This window comes from Chlamydotis macqueenii, chromosome 17, assembly GCF_036417535.1.
Source record: "Chlamydotis macqueenii isolate bChlMac1 chromosome 17, bChlMac1.mat, whole genome shotgun sequence".
Lineage (NCBI taxonomy): Eukaryota > Metazoa > Chordata > Aves > Otidiformes > Otididae > Chlamydotis > Chlamydotis macqueenii.
In genome coordinates this window covers 2,562,540-2,584,366 of record NC_141572.1, presented here as the reverse complement: position 1 = coordinate 2,584,366, position 21,827 = coordinate 2,562,540, and the positions used below count along the sequence as shown (strand labels likewise).

The 21,827-nt window shown below is 41.9% G+C and overlaps 1 protein-coding gene across 1 annotated transcript in view; it reads left to right on the top strand.

The window, feature by feature from the left end:
• PITPNB (phosphatidylinositol transfer protein beta) overlaps positions 1–21,585 on the top strand; it is a 32,536-nt gene extending 10,951 nt beyond the window's left edge. The window contains exons 8-11 of the mRNA XM_086761425.1: positions 9,777–9,854; positions 14,503–14,613; positions 16,763–16,885; positions 20,898–21,585. Of these exons, the coding sequence (XP_086617551.1) occupies positions 9,777–9,854; positions 14,503–14,613; positions 16,763–16,885; positions 20,898–20,948 (363 nt within the window). The 3' untranslated portion in view covers positions 20,949–21,585. The remainder of the gene's footprint in view (positions 1–9,776; positions 9,855–14,502; positions 14,614–16,762; positions 16,886–20,897) is intronic.
• The last annotated feature ends 242 nt before the right edge of the window (positions 21,586–21,827 follow it).

Here is a 21,827-nt window from a genome sequence, read left to right as displayed (position 1 = left end):
AGTGTAGTGAAAACAAAGAAACTGAAATCGAGTTTATAGCTATTTTTGTACAATGAAGAAATTAAATATCTTGCTCTAGGTCATAGTGGATCTTCATTATATTACTTGAAACAAAGTTCTAAAAATGTAATTTTGTACGAATCAGTCAAATTACTTAACACACGCCTTAAGAGATAGGATTTCTATGTTCTGTGCAGTGAGCACTATCCCTTGTTCTACAGTTTGACGAAATATAACGGCATATAGGAAATGCTCTTCTGAGGTAGTCTGTAAAAGAGTGTTAAAGGATTCTTGAGTGAAAGAACTGTTTTTCTGATAGGTGGATCTCTCCCATTTCAGACTTAATTTGTCACATGATAAGCATCTAAGAGGTCCAGAGATTTAATATCATCCTGTGTTTTATTGGTAACAGTATTGGACGTCTTATCTAGTCATAAAGGTGACTCTATTAGCAAAACGATCAGAATATACCTCTAAGTTTCTTTAAAAAAATCAAGAACATTTGTGAAGCAGCATGAGAAAGCCCTATTGACTTAAGCCAGGTTTCTGTTGGGCTTCAGTTTTGCGGGTGTGTCCAGGTGAGGCAGGTATGTGGATGTATGGACCACTACTGGTGCTCAGCTGATGGTGGATGATAACTTGATGACTTTGGATGATGTGGTCATCTCTCTGTTCAGCAGTTGTTTCTCAAGTCTTGTGAAGCTCCACTGTCAAACTGCCTTAGTGTTTACAGTCTAGGCTCCTGAGTTCCTGTGTGTCGAAGAAGGCTACAGTGGCTATGGGTACAGAGGGGTCAGTCTTTTTATTTACCTGCTGCTGAGGAAAGCCCAGTGAGTTAAGTACTTGAGAGATGCAGGGGATCGTGGATCCTGTAACACCCTTGACTGGTTTTAAAATAGATTAGTGATCAGGATTCAGGCATCAAAAAATGAGAGTCTGGTGCTCAGAGCAGCCCCTGAAAGTGTCCCTGAGCACCAGGGCTCTTTGAGGTGCCAGTGTCTGGAGAGATGTGGAAAACAGGCAGACTGCTAAAGACCTGACTTTTCATCCCAAAGTGTGTTTTCTGCTTTGCCTGGGAAGTTTGTATTATCAAAAAAGGCTTGTCTGAATAGATGAACTGTCAGCCTCCATCAGTGCTTCTTTAGAATAGAGATGCAGAAGATTAACTGTTTGCCCAAGTGATTGTTAGGTAGCCCTGTCGCTTTCAGTCTTCAGCGTGCTTACAGAAACAGCCTTTCTTCGTACCGGGATGCTACTTACTGGTTCAGCATAACTTGTACACACTTTGAATTTTGCGTATAAATAGGACTTACTTCTAGCTTACTAGTGTTTGCCTCCCCTCCTCCTGTTTTCTGTCCCCAGCTGAGGTTTTTTGCATACTGTCCTGGGTGCTTATAAATCTTCATATCTTCCAGACTCTTATAAAACAGTCTCTTCCATGGAGACTTTTAACTTCCAGTACATAGCACAACGCTGCACCGTATGTCTGTGCTAATTTAACAAGGCTGATTTTACTTTTCATTTGAACCTTGACATTCTGTCAAAGGTGATTTCAGGGAGTAGTTCACCTGATCGCTGTCCTGTAGCTGCAGGAGCCTTCAGGAGAGGGGAATGACTGTGAGACATTTGTTATTAAAAGCCATTTAGCTAAACATACCCAAACTACACGAGTACTTTTCTTGCATACCAGTTAAGTGTACAGTAGTGCTGGTGATTGTTTCAGTTGTGAGCCTTGGAATCATACACTGAGTTGGGAGTATGACATGCTTTGATCAACCTGATGTTGATCTTTTATTGTGCTGTGAACGAGTGTCCACAGCTATGGATCATATTGGAGAGCAGTGCTAGAATGCATTTCCTTCCACAGTCAACTTCATGTGCGTTTTCTGCTAAATAACTCCAATAGTATGTATGTTCTCCTGTTCAAAAAACTCATGCAATATTGGTTGAAAAGCCAGAAATTGTGTCCGCTTGCCTGGTTAGTCTTACACCACTCTGCGTTCAGGAAGCTTTTTTCAGGAATTTACAGATAAGACATCAGACTTGTGTCATTTTTATGTTAAGTTCTAAAAGTTTTCGTAAAATCATTCTGTCCTGTATATATGCTTTCAAGTTTTATACTACCTGATAGAGTGAACAATGAGCTGTCAGGAGTACTGTTACTGCTCTTAGCGGGTTTTATAAATGAGAATGAGAGTTGTAAAGAGGCACTGGGATTCTGGCTTTGTTGCGATTATTACTTTATTTTATGTGCTTCACACTCTCTCTAAGCAATTCTTTATAACAGTGTGTTACAATCATGCACGTTATACTGTGATTTTGAGCAGAAACTGCCTGTTTTGGGGTATTCCTTTGAAATGGTGGTTAGCTCCTCTATTTTGTTATGCTGCTGCGTAATGACGTTTTGCCTGTCTAGCTTTCAGGAGGGCTTCAGGGTATTTTAGCTGTAATATTTGTTCCAACAGCCGCCTGTTTTTCTTCCTAAGAAGGACTTGTTGCTGTCAGGAGTCAAACTCTTACTGCACAGATATTTTCCTTAAACTCTGCAAAGGACTGTTGTTTATTTGTACTTTGGCTCTAGTCCAGTCTTCTTCCTTGCATGCTGGTAGGGTTTGTGTATTGAGAAGAGTTCCTACGATGCTCTCTTGTCCATCTAGACTTCAGTCTAGACAGGGTTTTTCTCTCCTTAACGGGGTTTGGGTTAACTGAGTCCTGAAAGGTTGTGGTTCAAAGCTTCTGTATGTGGTCTCTAGCATAGCAAACTTTACCATGACTCATCTATTTTCTTTGAATTTTTGTTTTCATTCCTACATTTCACTCGCACATAACACTTTTTCCCAGTTGTTTCCAGCTGTGCTGGTATCTGGGTGCTAAATGCAGGAGCACGGTTGCTTTTTGCCTGTCGCTGTGCAGTGAGAGGTGGAACGGCAGATAACGGTATCGCGCGGACTTGAGTGTCCTTGTGGTATCCAGTCAAATGATTCCACAATATAGAACAGGCAGGTCTGTCCTATGCAAGATCTGCATATGTGAGCAACGTTCTTACCGTAGCAAATTTTCTAATCATTGTGCATTTGAAAATTTGCATCCTACAGTATGTTTCTATAAGCTGGTGTGGCGTATACCATAATATATGGGTATAAAGTACTTCTGGTCTGACATGCCACAGGTTTTGTTAGTGAATGCGATTTTTTTATTAAAGTTTTGGAGAATTTTGGATGAACAGTCTGTTACTTGGAAGTAGTGAAGTTTGATGTTCTGCTTTTTTTTATTATTATTTATTTTTTCAGGAAGGAGATTGCAAAGCAAATATAGACATTGCCAGATATATTTCACTTTAATCCTTTAGTCGTGTGACGAGCATTTATACTTCCGCATTAGATGGAATGTAGAAGCTCTCTGTCTGGTGGAGAAAAAAAAAAACTTGTTTTCTGAAGTTTGTTTAGCTTTCTTCAAGCCAGGATGCTGACTTCTTAACTTGTGATATTTTTAATCACTATTTTATGTAGATTTCACATTGTAGTGCTTTCAGAGGAAAGCAGAACAGTTAAATCATAGAATCATAGAATGGTTAGGGTTGGAAGGGACCTTCAAAGGTCATCTAGTCCAACCCCCCTGCAAGGAGCAGGGACATCCCTGACTAGGTCAGGTTGCTCAGAGCCTCATCCAGCCTGGCCTTGAACGTTTCCAGAGATGGGGCATCCACCACCTTTCTGGGCAACCTGTTCCAGTGTTCTGTAACTCGCATCGTAAAAAATTTTTTCCTAATTTCTAATCTAAATCTACCCCCCACTATTTTAAAACCATTACCTCTCGTCCTATTGCAACAGGCCCTACTAAACAGCCTTTCCCCATCTTTCTTGTAGGCCCCCTTGAGGTACTGGAAGACCGCTATCAGGTCTCCCCGGAGCCTCCTTTTCTCCAGGCTGAACAGCCCCAACTCTCTCAGCCTGTCCTCATAAGAGAGGTGCTCCAGCCCTTTTATCGTCTTCGTGGCCCTCCTCTGGACCTTCTCCAACTGGTCCATGTCCTTCTTGTGTTGGGGGCTCCAGAACTGGACACAGTACTCCAGGTGGGGTCTCACCAGGGCAGAGTGAGAGGGGGAGAATCACCTCCCTCGACCTGCTGGCCACGCTTCTCTTGATGCAGCCCAGGATGCGGTTGGCCTTCTGGGCCGCAAGGGCACATTGCCTGCTCATGTTGAGCTTCTCATCCACCAGCACTCCCAAGTCCTTCTCCTCAGGGCTGCTCTCAATCCATTCCCCGCCCAGCCTGTATTTGTGCCTGGGATTGCCGTGACCCAGGTGTCTATATAAGCATGCTTGGAACCATTTTATTGGAGATTTTTGGCAATGCCTCATGGCAACTTGTAGTGAATTGAGGTGTTTCATCTTTGGTGTGTGTTTAACCCTGGCTATCTCGCTGGTCCTGTGGTGCATGTATTAGTCCCGTGTAAGCTCCTCAGAGTGTATTGGTTTTCCTGTCTGTTCCAGTTACTGAATAGTACAGGGCTGTAAAGAGTGATGGCAGTTACTTCGACGACAAGTTGAGAGCGAAGGGCTTTTGGTGTTGGAAACTGATTTTGGCCTGGGTCTGATACGCTAGGACAAAGGTACAGTCTAGTTACAGGTAATGCTGCCTAGTCAAAATATGTGCACTTTATAATCTTACGCAGAGTGATTGATCCAGTCTTCTGTGGTTTATTTTCTTACTGTCATTGACATTTTCAGATTGGACCACAACAGTGTGCTTTTTCCAGTAGTGATCAACACTGGGTGTTAAGGAAGGTAAAAACCTCCACTCTGCTGCTTAGCTCCCCGGCTCCGCCAGTGAACGGGTGTCGGAGGGGCTAGTGAGGCAGCGGTTACAGTCAGTGTTGTCTAACTGGAACCAGAAGACATGACAAATAATATAGACATCATGATTAGGATATATAAATATATTTATATAATGTTGTGTAAAATAATAAATACATGAATAATAAAATGTAAATAGTATGACCATAAATAATATTACAAACACATTCACCATCTCTGCCCTACTGCAGTAGTATTATTATTATCATCTTTCCACTTAGGGAGGAGATGTTCTGCTTTATAACTTTTTTTTTGCGTTTAGGTGCCTCCACATGTTATGGCAGCCCAGGTTGTTTCATGGGTCAGAAGATTGTTCAACATAGTCAATTTCCCTGTACTGCCTTTCCTAAATTGTAGCATTGACTAATAAATTGTGTTTTATTTTTCTCTTTTAACGATAAAGGTTGCACTTAATTTGAGATGGTTGTCGTTAAAACAGAGTGGTTCACAGTGTTCTCTGTACTGGGGCTTTCCACGGTAGATCCAGTGCTGCGGAGCGGTGCTGTCTGGTGTAAGCCTTGTCTGTGGTCATTATATAGAGAAATCTCTGCGGAGTGTGTCGTTGTAAAGAAACGCTCCAGATGACATCCTGCTCTTCATGAGAATGCACTACCGTAGCTTTAGTAAGGAGTCAGAAGTGCAGCTTATCTGTCCTTCTCGTGAAGTTTGGAAAGAGTTTTACAGCCTGGGAACATGTCACTTGTAGCGCAAACGCATGGGCTGAGCCAAGCACTGCCTGACGGAAGGGAATTCGTTTTCCTTCAGCAAAAGATTTTTTTAAAAATCTTCTAAAAGATGCCTGTGCCTGCTTTTCTTTCTTGATCGTTATTGACCACTGATGGAGTTGGCAGTATTCTGCTGTATTTGTGTTGAAAGTCGTTTAAAGTTTTTTTTGATTCCTGACAATTTTACGTGGTTGTGGTCTTCAGCTTCTGCTAGCTCCAGCCCCTACCTATATATATTCCCTCTCTGGTTTTACAAATTTCCAAGTTTTATTCCTCTCAGTCATGTCTCTTCCAGGCTCTAGATTCGTGGTCTGCTTTGTTATTTGAATTGAATTGGCTCCATAATGAATCATTCTTAGTGTCCTCTGTATCTCTTCCACTTGTAATGTATTCTTCTAGAGAAAAGGGTAGCAAAAATTAATGTAATATCCAAAATACAGATGTACCGTAGAATTTTAGTGGCATAAGATATCTTGTATTATATTCTCTCCTGGTTTCCTAATATCCCAGTGTATTACATATGTTGGGCTCATTTTGGTATTGTCCTTATATTGCTTTTAAGTTTGGTCTGTTATGCTGTGGAGTGATCCATGGAAGCACAACAGCAATCTCTTTGTAATTATTGCACTTCCTTCTTTTCCCCTCTCAAGAAAGCACAGAAATACTCTAACTGAGAACATCCAAAGTATGATGTTGTTATACAGTGCTGTGAGACTGCTTACTGGTGGGACAGCAGCCAGGCAGCACCCTCTGGGTGTCCCAAGTGCAGGTGGATTTGTGGTGTGGGTATCTGTATGCCCGACACCACCACGCTGTGAGCTCTACCTCGGCAGGATATTCAGACAGTCAAACTAAGAAATTCAGGGTTATTGCAATGCAGTGCCTGGTTTTATTTACAAAACTGGCACTGAAATATGGCAGCTCCTGTATTTTGTGGTTCTGTTTAGCACATCACTACCCCAACACGGCAGCAATACTTGTGCCAGAATAGTTCCCTAGAACAAAACGCTGATTGGAAAATTGTTCATTTATTACTATAGCTTAATCCTCTTCTTAATGTCTTCCATCCAGTGTTTGAGCGAAACTGTTAAAAGTCATAATCAGTAATTTAAAACATTAAATATATGTCTATAAAAATATTCTACTGTAGCATTTAAATGATTTACTTGTAAAGAAAATGCCTTTTTTCTCCCATGCAAGTATTGTTTAAAAAAAAAAAGCATATCACATTCAGCCTCACATTCAGAATTTGCAGGACCTGAGGATCTGAGTAGGTTGCAGCTGTCTTCACCCACAGTATTTGGAAATAACTAATGAGATGAGAAGTCTGCAGCTGGTGGCAAGCACTGTAAATTGTGCGCCCTCTGCTCGCCTCCCGCATTGGTTTCCTGCAGCAGACAGACTGCGAACAAAGCCGTCCGGCTGTCTTGCTCGGTGCTGTTGCTCCCCTCAGCAGTAATTGAGAGTTAGGGCTGTGTGCTGAAGCTGCTGTACATGACATGAAGGGATAGATCTGCTCTTTCTGGTGTCTGTAAAAAGGACATGTGCTTTATTCCAGTAAAATCTTAAATAAGTGGATTTTTACTAAAATTCAGGTGACAAATATTAGAGTTTCTGCAGTAATAATAATTCAAGTGGGCTTACACTGAAGTGTTGCTGAATTGAGATGTTAATGCACAGTGCTTATGCTGATTCCCCAGATTGCCCCATGAGGCAGATAAAGTATTATCTTAGCACTTGTGGGAGCACCCTGCTAAAGTTGGCTCGCTATTGTGTGGGTTCTTTAAACAAACATATTGTTTCAGTTTAGAGAGAGAAATAGATGGAAATAATATTTTGTAGAAGTTCATGAAACATATTGATTAGCAATGCCATTGAACGTCTTGACTCCCTTAGATGTTTCTAGGAAATACTTGCTGAATTCTTGAAGTATATATTTGAATATTAATATGGAAGTTTATCTGAATGCCTCTTAATGTTTTCTAGATACAGTAATTACAGAATGACTGGAAAAATCTATTAAAAGGTTTCTTCAGCCTGTTTTAATACATAGTGAGGGAGGTACATTAAAAGAACTGGGAATAATGAGAAAAAATTGAGGCGAAGAAAGTGACAGAGAATAACAGTTGATTTTCTGTAAGTGAAATCGGATTCCTCTGAGAGGACCTCCTGGACTTCCCAGTTCCATCTAGCTTGCAAAAAGTGCATTGTAAATGTCAAAGTGGTTATGAAAGCATTAATAACTCATCTGTGTAGCCTTGCTCTGGATTTGGAGTTTCAGTCTAGAAGTAGCCTTCGTTCCTCCGTGCTAATGGAAGAAGCTGGATTTGAAAACTGGCATGTTACGTTGATCTTTAACACTTCTGACAGCTGAAACAATGAACTCGTATAACAGCTCCTCAACTGGGTATGCCCTGGCACCATCTGTTGAATTCAAGGTACATGAAAAATAGGGAAATGGAGCTGTTCTGGGAGGGCTGAGGAAAGTGGATTGCAATTCTTACGTGTGGATTGTTTTTCCCAGGTTCGTTTGGGATTTTCCCAGAGAATAAATATGAAATCCCTTCAGAATGATGGGAGAGGGAAATACTTCTGCACAGTTCATAATTCATTAGTCACTAATTACCACAGGGTGCAACTGAGGCCAAGAATAAAAGTGGAGAGGAATACCCAGTTATATATGATCCTCTACAACGGAAGAGTTTATATCCTTTCCAGAAAAAACCCAGTAGAATAGGAAAGGCCGAACTGTTCACTGCCTGGATTGGCAGCTCTGGTTTGGGTTATTTGCATCCTTCCGTGAAGCGTCTGTTACTGGCCACTAAGGTGGAATACTAGATTAGAGTGGTCTCCTGCATAACTCGACTGACGGTTGCTGCTCTATAATGTTATGGCGTGGGGGGTTGTTTTACATGTGCTTGTGTTCATGCCTTTGTCTACAAGAACTTTGTAACTCAGTCGTGCAGGGACATGTTCTCCAAAACATACTACTCCTGCAGCCGAGATATAGTTAGATGGTTTCAGCATGCCTCTGAATGAGCATTGATATTTCCATTTTAATATTCAGGGAGCCGTTTCTTAAATTTATTTCTATCTTGCTGCTGATAGTATTTAATTTTGAATATAGGGGGATGCATTGGAAAGGTGAAGGTTCAGTTTTAATTCATCTTAGAAGCGGTTTACAAATGTGATTCCTCGCGAAAACTCTCTGATGCAGGAGTGGAGGGGAATGCCAGCAGCTGGTTTTCTGGTGGGATTTCTTTCACTCGGTGTTCTGCAAATTTTGTCCTCATTGAAATTTGTTTTTAAAAATGAGACCTTGAACTCTGCTAAACTTTCTTGGGCCTTTCTGTAGCATCCACCACTTATTCTGCTTTAAAGCAGTTTAAGTTTTTACAGTTCTTTGAGGTTGGATGGGTGTAATGGTATTCTTGGGTTCACGTTGTTCATACATTGTGTAAACCTTACGTGTTCTCCGTTAACTGAGGTCAGAGTTTTTAATCCTTTTGTAATTTCCAAAGTAACATCTTTATGAAATAATCATTTTCATACCCCTCATCAGTAAAACTAAGTAAATCCATCTGTTGGAGGGATTTGTCATTTTCAGCTCTACTGATCCTAGCTTTTCCCCACTGTATGTGACTTGGTAGCAGTGGTGTCTGTGGTAAAGCAGTGCCGCTCAGCCTGCTGCCCTGTGTGCTCTCTACGCTCAGCCTGCTGGTGTCTCACAGACTGACATGTTGCAGTTTCTAATTTTGCAAGTTGGGTCACTTACACCTTCTTCCCTTTCTGTTCTGCGTTCTCAGGAGGGGACATATATTGCAGCTTGGAAAGTGTTAGCACACTAGTTTCTGTATTATTGCTTTCTCTTCCCCTCAGCAGTTTACAAAAGCCATAGGATAGTGCTTATGTCACACAGTGCACAGCGCAGAAAACTCTGACCTGGAAGGCAGCCCTGGTGTGCTGTCATAGTGTAAACAGACAGTGAGCACCACTGGTGATACGCAGCGAATGGGCGGGTGCGATGGAGGATTGAACGCAAACTGCAGTCAGCCTAACAGACGTGCTCCACCTGTCCTGCTCCAGAACACTCAGGAGAGTCAGTTTGGTAGTCTTGAGCAGAAGCAAGTTTAATACAGTGGAATATTGAATCTGGGGGTTTTTTTCTGACTCTCGGGGTTTTTTTATATTATAGGACTACAAAGCTGATGAAGACCCTGCGTTATTCCAGTCCGTTAAGACGAAGAGAGGACCTTTGGGGCCAAACTGGAAGGTACTAAGAATTGATGTTCCAACCTCATGGAGTCTTTATCAGCAGAAAAAAAAAGTTCACGATTCCTTAGAGACCAGCACTAGCAATGTTAGTCTTGAAACAGGGGGCAGCAATCAAATACTGTTCTTTTTTGTATTCAGTTAAAATTCCAAATATCTTATCAAGCAAAGGTACTGTCTGCTACTTGTTAAACATCACTAAAAAGCTATGCAAATTAAGTTGCATGAACTTTATCCTTACTCAAGATTGACATCTGAATATACACTGTGATGAATTTCATGGAAGTCATCAGCCTGCTGTGGTATCCACCGGAGGTGACTTAAAATGAAAAAAAAAATATTTGGAAACTTCCTTACACTTAAATGGTTGTAACTGTGTATTTGTTAGAGCAGGGTAAAAGATAGTACATGTGTATGTTTTATTTAGAATTACTGAAAAACTAGCAGAAGACAGTGGCTACTAAATCTAAGCCCGTGTTCACCTTGCCCTATTGAGTATCTAGATATTTTTCACTTGTGTGCATATAGAATGCACATTAAAACCTCCAGTATTTCATCATAAATATTTTCCTTCAGTGAGATAATACCTGTTTGCATTTGTGCATGTAAGTGTGCATGACACAATCTGAGTGGGTTTGGGAACTGAATTTTCCACATTCTTTGGCCATTTAACAGTTCTAAGCGGCTGTCAGTATGACTGCAGTGTGAAAGCTTCGCACTTAGTCACATCCAGTATGAATTTGCTCTGCTTACATATTCAACTGCAGGAGAGTTGTGCTTGAGACCCGACTCCTTAGTAGGCAGCATAAGTACCGGTGCAGTATCAGTGTCTGAACGTGTGATTGTCAGCCAGAGATGTCTTTGTGATGCTTGTATACTTGACAATTTAGCCTGAACAGTTGCTGCATACACAAAGATGATCGTGTCTTGAAACAACTTCTTGTAGTGTCTGTGGCTTGAGGTTCTCCTCCATTTTATCCAGAACCTTGCTCGACTCAGATTCAGAAACAAATTTCCTGTGGAGTAGCATATACCACATGGAACCCAGTGACATCTGAGAGCAACACAAAACTGGCCAGCACATCCCTGCCCCAGTCACAAAGCACATCCTTCCACAGACACCCATCAAAATTCATGTATATATGCCCATCCCAGGAAGAAATCAGCTTTGTCTGCTGCACCGGATATCGTCGTAGAAGCTGAGAAGCTGGCTGGTGTATGCTAGAATGAATATGCAGGCAATCTGTCCAGAATAGGCCATGGGTTATCAGTTAGAACATGGATTTTCTCTTTTGTCATTACTGTAAATGAAGTGTTTTATTGACAGTAGCATAATTTTACTTACGTTTAGTGTGTACTGTGATGAATTATGCGTAAGTAAATGCTGAGGGTTTTTTGAATGTATGCAAATGGTGCCCCAGTTTCTTAAATTTTCTTGGAAAAGCATTCAGTCTTTCATTACCCAAAAAAAGTTCTAAATACAGCATGAATGTTTCTGTCAAAATGCAGTGTGGAGGACTTGCTCTCAGAGGTATGAATTTTCTTCTAGTTCATTACTTAATGTGTCAACATTAGTTATTTTACCACTAGTTTTTGCAAAGCAGCAAGGTAAGTGTCAAATATCAGCGTAGGATGTGTTGGACCGGCAAGGTCTTGGTCTCTGATTTCCTATTCTAAAACGTGGTTGTGCAAGCAGAAGTAGGCAGAAGCGATGCCACCTTTCTGCTATCAGAAGCTTGACCTGTGTCTTAGTGTCAAATAACTGACCGGCGTCTGACACAGCAGAGTCCCCGTTTCCCACACTTCTCAGCTGGCCTGAGCTCGCGAATCGAAGCAGCCTGAGGACTTGAGATGTCTCTTGTCCCACTGTGGAATGAGGCTGTAGTTACAGGGGCACATTTCTGCAGCACTGATCGTTCACTCCTCTACTTTCCTACATGCTGGTACAGTGCTTTTAATGCTGCGTGGCAACTATCCTAGGGGAAAGAAAATAGGGAACCAGTTTTTTTTGTGTGAGAGAATGGGAAACTATGACAACACAGGAAGCTGTAACAGGACCATTGAAAGTTTCAGCACAGCAGAAAGGGTGTAGGCTGCTGAAGCTGACACTTCACTGTCATTGTGCTGCATTACGAGAAGAAAAGCTTGCGAAGCTACCTCTTGGGTGCTCCATGTACTTCAGTTTGTCTTAGTGAGAGCTGAGGGTGCAGTCGGTGTAGACCACTGATCTAATTGGTGTTGCCATAGCTGTTCCTAATGCCATCTTTTGAACATGATGGAAGTTCATCCTGTGACAGTTTGGTTATACAGACACAAAAATAATGTGAAATTCCACCTGAACACCAGAAAAGACTTTTTTTACTGTTGAAGGTGGTCAAACACTGGAGCAAATTGCCCAGAGAGACTGTGGAGTCTCCGTGTGTGGAGGTACTGCAAACCTGTCTGGACACAGTCCTGATAACCTGCTGTAGGTGGCCTTTCCTGAGCAGGGCTCCTGCACCCGGTGATAAGAGAAGGTCCCTTCCAGCCTCAGCAATGAGTTTGCTATCTACACATATCTACAGTCTTAATTCTTCCCTTTGTGTGCCCAAAGACAGGACATAGTTCTGCTTCAGAAAGTTTCTGAGGTTATGACGAGCTGGAGATTGGTAGAGTTTCTAAGTGAATGATCAATATTTTCTTCCTTGGTTTTTATAGGTTTCTACCATTAGCTGCTCTGCTGAGCCAGGCAGACCGTTGATCTGCCGTGCAGGTTTTTCCTGGCAGCGAGCGTTAGCTGGAATCTCGGGGAAAAATGAGCATACTGTGTGTTTCAAGGTGATGATGAGGGGAAGCATATATTCGAAGCATGTATTCAGAACTTTCTACCTGGGCTGAGTATTCTTGCTAGCAGGGTAAAATTGTCACAGGGATTATTTTTGTGCTGAAAATGTGCATCCCGCCGCAGATGTTTCGTTCCTTCCTGCTCAGGAAGGAAGCAGGAGGCAGGTGCAGGAATGGCCTGTGTGACCCAAGGCAAGTCGGGAGTTGCTGGTTTGTTTTTTAAAAACAGCTGTAGAATGGGGAGGAGAACTTTGAATGCCTGGAACTGCCAGCACTGAATTTGTATGTTCCCTTTAGTTCTGCCCTTTTGCTAATGCCTTGACATAGACTTCTGCTGTTTGGGAACAGCAAACAGCAGCACTTTGTCTGTCGCTTGTGAATAGAACATCAGTCTTCTGAGGATAATTAGTTTTCATTTAAGTGCTCTACTGAGGAGTGTTTGTGATAAAAATTCTATGTTAAATAAACATGCATTTTTCACCAAGATTTTTTAGATGCATCTCACAGTAAGTCCTTTCACTGTGTCTGTGACCAACAGGAGTTGTGCATTTCATGGTTAAAAGACACCCAGCTTAAAAATGCCGTAAAGTATTTCTGTGTAGAAGTTTGTTGCAGATAAAACGAATTAAAGTCTGTGGACTTCTCTAAAGTAATTGCTTGTTATTCGAGGCGAACACACAGATTTTATTTTTTTCAAGCTGCTATCAGCTTTCTGTTTTGGTTTCTTTTTTTTCCCCCTCCTTGTTTTTCCTGCCCCTTTGACAAGGCTTGGAGTAACCTGGCGTGCTATGTTAGACTACAAACACGATACGGTCTCTTGTGTTACGTTTGACTGGATGAATTGTAGGAAAATCACTGTGCGTGATGTTACAGGTATTTCAGAATTGTTTAGATGTAGGAACTGTAACAGAACCCTAGGAATTATAGGAAATGGAGGTTAGTGTCTCCTGAATCTCCCTCAGTTCATTCTTGTGGGGATCCTTCATCTGCACAGAGTCCTTGAGCTGCAGCTGCTTCCAAGCAGTCTTTGAAGTAGAGCTGGTTGGTCTTATGGCCACCTGTAGCCATTGATGATAAAGAAATTCTCTCCCTGTTTTTCTCATGGTAGCAGTCAAAGGTCTGCAGTTCATGATGCAAAAATGAATACGTAAATTATGCCCCACAACTAGAAATGACCTCTACACCCGGGGTAAAGACACAGGCCCATCGTCTGCAGGAGAGGGGAGGGCGCCCCGTGTCTGCGTGGCGGAGCAGAACTGCGATAAGCTCAAGGTCTACGCTTTTGTGAGAAGCAGACCTGAGGGGTGGTTATGTGCTTTTTGTTATGGGAATCTTTCTAGTACGTGTGTTTTCCACCACCGTGCTGAGCGATGTTGTACGACCCCAATTAGAATTGCCTTTGCACAACAGACCCCAAAGTAAAAAATAATTTGGTGCTGGCCGTTGTAATCAAGCTTCATTGTCCTTTCAAAACAGCAGAAAGTATGTTACAGTGGAAATCATTAAAATGCAGTCCATGTTAAGACTAAGATTTATAGTATGTGTTTGCAGCGTGGATGGAATTACACATTTAACCTGGTTGTTAATCCCTGTTACGCGGTGTTCAGAGTATAGTGCTAAGTATTTACCAGTACTTAGAATTCTAAGCATTGTTATAATTCTGATAATACTTAGGATTATAGTTTATAATTATAATAAAATAATTTAATTTACTATAAGCTAATAATAAAATTTATAATTGTATTATAATACTTATATCTACTAATTATCTTAAATTATTTTGACTGAAGTAATTTTTTTTTAATCTTCTGTTTACCCATAAACAGAAAGAGCTAGCAACTGATGAAGAGTGTCCTAAAATGTGTGCTTACAAGTTGGTGACTATCAAATTTAAATGGTGGGGACTGCAGAACAAAGTTGAAAACTTTATACAAAAGGTGAGTGCTTCTCCTGTGCTGGGATCTTGCTGGGAAGGCGAGGTTGGAGGAGGCAGGTAGGTAGGCAGGGTGGCTCTGCGTTGTGGGACTTTTTGAGGAGAAACAGTGATGAAGTGTCCTGTTGCTCACAGTCAAGCAATTTCTCTTCATTTCTTCAGCAAGTACAGCCATTTGTGTCTCGATCAATGGCGTTTCCTTGGTGGTACTAGAATAGCTTCCAAAGTTAAAAAAGCAAAGATGTAAGCAAAGACTCTGTCATGTAGGTTTAACATCTGGTTTTGTAAGCAACACCACTTGCCAGGAGGAGAGTTTTTTGATTGTGTTTTTTTCTCCTAAGTTGCAGGTTGCATAAAATGTGCTGGTGTTTCTCTAGTATTTTATGTTTGAGTTTTCCTATGTAACTATTATTATGTTTCTAAAGTTGTTGTTTTTTTTTTTAATTGAATGCTTGCAAAACCAAGTCTGCAGGTAGAATCCAGAGCACTAGGATTTAGCTGGCAGTTGTGGTGTTTTGTCAATTTATGTTCCTGTCTTATTTTGTTACTCCTCTATTAGCAGATTGGGAGTTGTAAAATAGTTTTTAAAGTATGAGTAAATATTTAGAATGTAGATGTACATGCAGGCCAAGTGTTTAATCTAGACCATCATGCCAGTTCGGTCCAATCCAGAGAAAACATGCTGTAACAGTGAGTTAACCAAAACGCGTTATGCCGGTAGCAACTGGCCGTGGTGTTCCTCACAGACAACCAGCACCAGACCTTTTCCATTGCGGGAACCGGGGCTCTGAGTGGGCCACACAGCTAGCGGCATTAAATGTTATGAATGGCAATAAATATGAGAGCAGAAAAGAACAGCTTCAAACAATAGTAACTAGAAACGAGATGGAGAAGGTGGTTTGTGACGGCTGCAGTACGAAGTAAGGTTAAGGAGACATTGGAGACTGTCTCTAGTGTGGTGGTGGTTTTGGGAAGGGGTTGGCCATCACAAATTTCAAACCGAACACTGTTAGGGAGTGAGCTGACCAGAAGAGCCAGGACTTATGCTGTGATCTGATGAGGAGGAATTTTTAAAGGTGTTTTTTTTAACCTTGCTTTACCTGAAGCTGATTCTGTAGAGGAGGTTATCTCTGCTAGTTGTTGAGTATGTTAGGTTTGATCAGCACTGGTTTTGAGGACAGTCAGCGGCTTGAGAGTTGCAAAATCTGGGAGCAGATGAACAAGACACGAACTTTAGGGGGCAGCCTTGGGAACTGAATACATGCAGAAGTCTGAGCTTTAGTAGTAAAACAGATTCCTGTGTTGTATATACATGGCTACAGTTACCAGAGCAGTCGGGAGCAGTACTGGTAATTCTGAAAATGGAATGGCTTATGTGATGCATCTTTTGTCACCCAAGTCACCCTTCTAACGGCTGAGATCCCAGGGCACTTGAGAAGGACTGAGCTGGCAAGTTGCAGTTCTTCAGCATAATACAGTGGGGTTTTGGGGACGGCAGGTGCTCTGAAATGTGAAACCTACCAGTTTAAGTAGAAGAGGTACAGTGAAAATGTTCTTACCGTGATCAGTTCAGAACACAGATACGCGTACTTTAATGAAAGCGCTGTGCAATACTTACCTTGAATATTTATACTCGAGGATTTGGTACCTTTGAACATGTCCAATATTACTGGGATGTTGATTTGGTACAAATTGCAAGCGTGCCATCTTTGGAGTCAGAAGTACTTCCCTTTTGCTTCACTCTGGCTTTATAAATCTGCTGTTCTTGGGGTTTTTTTTAATAGTGAGCACAGAACCTGCGACAGTTCTGTCGTAGATTTTCGTACAGTTCATGCTAAATATTCTAGCTGTTGTGATGCTATGTTCATTCTGTCTTGGAGCTAGAACAGATTTTAAAAGGATTTTTCGGCATTTTCAAGTAACGTGAATTGCTGAACTTTCTTGAAACTTTTTTGATAGTTAAATTTGTTATTTTTTTTCATGTTAAAGCATGTGAGAAATGAGATTACTTTTGAATCCAGGAGTGTGAGGGGGCTGAACCTGTAGCAGTGTGAAACAGCACGGACCTAAAGATCATTGCTTTTCAAAGTGAACTTCACCAGTCTTTGGCAAATTGTGGGCCTATTATCTAATGTTTGTTTCCCTTCTTGAAGCAAGAAAAAAGGATATTTACCAACTTTCATCGCCAGCTCTTCTGTTGGATTGACAAGTGGATTGATCTGACTATGGAAGATATTAGGAGAATGGAGGATGAAACCCAAAAGGAGCTGGAAGCGGTAAGAATGCTTTTTTTTGAGGTTGATATTTGTGTGCTATCTACCTGTAGATTTATCTGTTTGGGACTTGACGCAAGGTACGTTGTGTCCACCCCCTTGTGTGTGTTTGGGCAATTGCTGATGAACGTTACCGCCCCTGTAGTGATTCTCCTGTGCAGACCCAGACACTTCAAGCTTCTGCATACTGTGTTGTGTCAAGCTGGAAGTGGCTGTACGGCCTGTCACCGAATCCAGAATGCCTGCCCTGGCCACCTTTTTATTTATGGCACCATCCCCATTGCACTAACTCCTGTGTGGTGCCTTTTTACCGCTTGTCAGTGAGAATTCAGAGCTGTCACCTTGCTTTTCCATCATGTGTCTTGCTTTGTTTCATTTCTAATCATCATTAGATCTGATTACTTTTTCTCTTCAAACATGTCTTCAGGCAAGCTTGAATACGTCCCACGACAGCGGTTCCGCTCATCCTGATTAGCACACCAAAACTGAGAATTTACAGTGAAATTCTTGAAATAGTGTCAATTTTCATGCTCTAGTGGCTGTGCGGACCAAATACGTACAGCCTGATCTGTCTTTGGGCTGATGGCTAGAAGGAAACTCATCCAGAGGCCATTCTCTACCCTTTTCTTTAAGGGGTAGAGGAGCATTGCAGGCAGGCAGGAAGCCTTCTGTAGTGTCTGTCCAGAGCCTGACCTTTGGCGTGAACCTTTCTCATCTTAAATGCTGCTGGCTTTTTAAGTTCTTTGCAGTCTTTGGATTCGCAATTCTATTTCTTTCCTGTTTTGCCAGTTGCTTGATGCCCCCAACCCATTCAGCTTGTCACTTTCCTTCCACTGTCTTGGTCCTTTCAAGACACGATGTGTCCTCAGCTGTAACTTGCTCTTTTGCATGGTTTAACTCACTTCAGCTGCCAGACATCTTTAAACAGATCACCTGGTGCTTTAGACCTCCTGTGGTCAGTGGTTCTGAAGTGCATTTTGTGGTGTGTGCCCAGCACGTCTTTTCTTTTAGTGTCAAAAATAGCCATACCTCCTCCATGTGCTGCCCATGTTTGGACTTCATCACTGTGTGGAGACATGTGTAGAGATGTTTCTGGATTTGGAAGAGGTGTTTCTTCTCTGTTCTGTGTGTTAATAGGTGGATGTTCGGAGCTGGTAAAACCGAACTTTCTTTTCAAATAAGCTGAAGGGTTTGTCTGCTTTGGCAAACATTGTGCGCTCTCGTTTGCATTTGGGTATTTTTGATTATGGCAGGTGTGCTCTCAGAGTGCGTGGATTTCTTCTTTAATTCTGCTTTATGCCAGAACATATTCCTAGAGCCACCTATTGCTAGGTGTCTGCAGGAGGAAGAGGAACCACCTCCCTCTATTACTGATTTTTGCCAGAAGAGTTCTCTTTTGCACACCCATAGTTCTTTATTTGGAATGGAAAGGACTTCCTCCAGATTCTCTGGGAAGGGATAGTGGCAGTGTGAGGAGTGCATACAAGGTATGTATTGGAGAGAGTAAGCAGCACCTGACACATCTGTGTGCCTGAGAAAATTTCCCTTTTATGTCTCTGTGGGCTGTGGATGTTTGTCTTCTTGTAGAGAAAGTTCTATTTCACATTTCTCACTGGTAAGTAACTTTTAAATATTTTTTGCAAATATTTAGTTCTTACCTGAAGCAAACCCCAGACCACATGTTTCTGGAGGGCACAGTTATCCCCATTCTTGAATATCAAACACATTTATGTACTATTTCCTTGTTTTCCGGAGCAGTGCAAATAGTTTATTTCAAATAGCTTGCTTTGTAAGACATTAGCATCAGAAACTTAAGTGTATTACTGGTTGAAAAAGTTTTTCACGAGGAATGTATTGGTTAGTTACACTAACACAGCTTTTCTGTGTGTATTGTGAAGTGTGAGAGGAGTGGGGACCTACTGTGAAATGTTTTTGTTTTTCTCAACCGTTACAATAGGACTATCTACAAACACCTGAAAATGATGCAGTTTCAAGGTTTTTGGGGTGAAATGCGTTATTGGATAATAACCTAAAGGCAAAACTGTCACTGCCAAATAAAATATGAACGCTAATTTTATCCCAGATAATTTGGTTTTACGTTTCATATTCAACTGCTTCATCCATGGTGCTAAACAGTAGCTTTCGTTAAATCCCAGCTGTACCACAAAACATTTGTTCTATGGCCAGGACCACTGGGAAGGGAGCCCTTAGTGGTGAGGCGCTTAATGCGACAGGACCATCTCCATGTTTCTGTTCCTGTACAGAAATGGTTGGCTCTTCTGGCAGCGTGGCGCTATGCAGCTCTATGATGACAAACAACTGCAAAAGCAAGCCTCGTAATATTGGCAGCATTACGTTTTCTTACACTGCTTTCTGTTGCTCTTCCCTTTCTCATTCCCTTTCTTCTTCCTGGTTTGAGCTAATCTTTCTCTTCAGACTCTGTGCACATTTTGGTTCTTTTGTTGGTCCTGTTCTTCATCTTAAGTCGATTTTTTTATAGTCAGGATCTCTGCTTTTGTTACTTTTTTTTTTTGTTACTCTCGAATCTTCATCAGTGTTCTTGCAGAGTTTCTCTATCCCAGCACATTTCTTTTCTCACTGTTTTTCTTTATCTTTCACCTAGTGGTTTATGTATCTGGAGCTGAGGAGCACCTGTGCTTCATTAAATACACATCAGCTAATTGGTGCACAGTAGAAAAGCGTCTGACCCTGCCAAAGCACGGTGACCGACCTACCTCATGTCCTTGAGGGCAGAAATGCGACACTGGGTATTTCGAGCAGTGTGGCTCCATGCTGAAGCACCATGGGCTGTTGAAAATCTGAGCAGCGTCATTTACAGCTGCTGTATGGTTCCCAAGCTTCCCCAGCAAAAAGAAACTCTATACCCCCGTCTCCAAAAAAACCTCAGCTGTAGCTGAGGCTGGTTCTGGTCCTGGCCAGGGAAAAGCAGTCCCGGTCACATAGATCGTTACGTCTCTCTTACTAACCAACGGCGCAATAGGTTCTTTATGTGGTAGCTCACAGTTTTATTTTACGTTTAGATGCGTAAGAAGGGTTCCGTTCGAGGCACTTTGGCTGCTGACGTCTAGAGGAGTTCTCTGTAGGTTCTGAGGCAAATCAAGCTGTGTAAGTCAACTGCTGGATGTAAAAGGAGAAAAGTGACTAATGTTCTGATGGATGGGGATTGCTGGCAGGAATCATCTAAACGGACCTGTATCCGGATGGCGCTTCTGGGCCTCACCTGCCTGCTGTTTGATAGCCGTGTGGTGATCAGCAGCTGGAGGTGACCCGTGGTGTCCAGGGTGCATAAGACCTTCTCCATGATAGGCTGGGCAGGTGCTCGGTCCAGTGGCAGAATGCCTGCGGCGTTGGCCACGTAACCTGGTTCTGTGTGCGTACCTGGTACAGAAACCCGAAGTGCGTGACCTGTGGTCATCACTGTGCTGGCACTGGGCGCTGAAGCCTGCAAGCAGCCCTTTGGGCATGGATCAGAAAAGTGGGTGAGCACCATTTTGCTGCACACTGAGTAGCATAGTGATGTGTGGGCTCCGTCCATGTAATTCAGGGAAGCTGTGGGCTGTCATCTTCAAAGCATGTTAAGTTCTTGAAATCCAGTTCCACACGGGTCTCTAGAAATACTAAATTGTGTTAAAAGTGTTCCTGTGGGAGCAGGTTGTCCAAGAGTTGCAGGTGTTTGATATTTATGTCCATTTAATGCTGGCGTTTCCTGCTGGGACTGTTTCCATACAGCAGTGGGATCCCCAGCCAAAGCAGTTTTAAAATCCTGCTGATGAGCGTGAGGCTCCCCAGAGCCCGGAGCCGCTGTCCCCCCGCGAGGACAGCCCCCAGCTTAAGATTCCCCAGCAAGTCTGCGTTGCTTTGCTATGGTTTGCTCAGTCCTGGTGACGGTTTGGCTGCCCCGCCCTGTTTTCCGTGGAGATTAATAAAAGTGCCTGTTTGAAACTTACTGTTTGAGGAAACTCTTAAGGCTGAATTGTGTTTTCTTTCTCCGCAGTTACGTAACCGAGGCCAAGTCAGAGGAACGAGCGCTGCCAATGACGAATGATGATGGATTTAGCCGTCACATGCAGTGTTGATACACCAGTGTGTGTGTGGATGCATGATTATTTGTATATAATTATATACACGCACATGCATACTGAGGGGTTGTTACAGTGGCTCCAGGTGCTACACCTGTCCTCAGCAAAGATTCAAAGAAACTGCTTTCATTATGTATACCTGAAGCAAATAAAAATCAACTGAGTAGTGTCATTTAAAGGACGAATTAACTGCGGAATTATGCTAACTGGTATGTTTCATGAATGTCAATACTGGACCAATTTATTCCCTACTTGTTTTTTTCCTGTCTTGAGTCACTCTGCTAAACTTGCCCATATCTCATTGTAAAGAGACAGATTCCAGTAAGTTAATTTCAGTTTTGTGTCTTCCCTATGTGGTTATTTTTGGAATAGGAACAATGAATGTATTTATAGCTATTTATTTCTGGATTGTCATTATCCTACAGTTAAATCAGAAAAAAAAAAAATTCTGTTAGTGGAAATTGGAAGACTTTTACTGTTGAATAAGTTTAGCCCAAACTTTACCCATTCACTGACTTAAAAGAAAAAAAAAAATCATGTTTTATTGGATTTTTGTACATTGAAATGCTAATGTTTTTTCTTCATTAAAATTGGCAAGATTAAGGAAGAATGGCTTGTGATTTATAAAATAATTGCAACTCCAAATTTTCCAGAAGGTGCTTTTTTTAGACAAAGATACTGACAATAGTGCAAGTCTGCCCTGGGCCGTGCAGTGCAAGTGAAGGGGGATGGCAGCCCTTCCCTGAGCTCATACTTCTGTTAACGAAACCGCTGTTTTCCGGAGCTTCACCTGGGAAACTATGCAAATGGTCTTGATCTCACACACGTCACGCAATGGGATATAA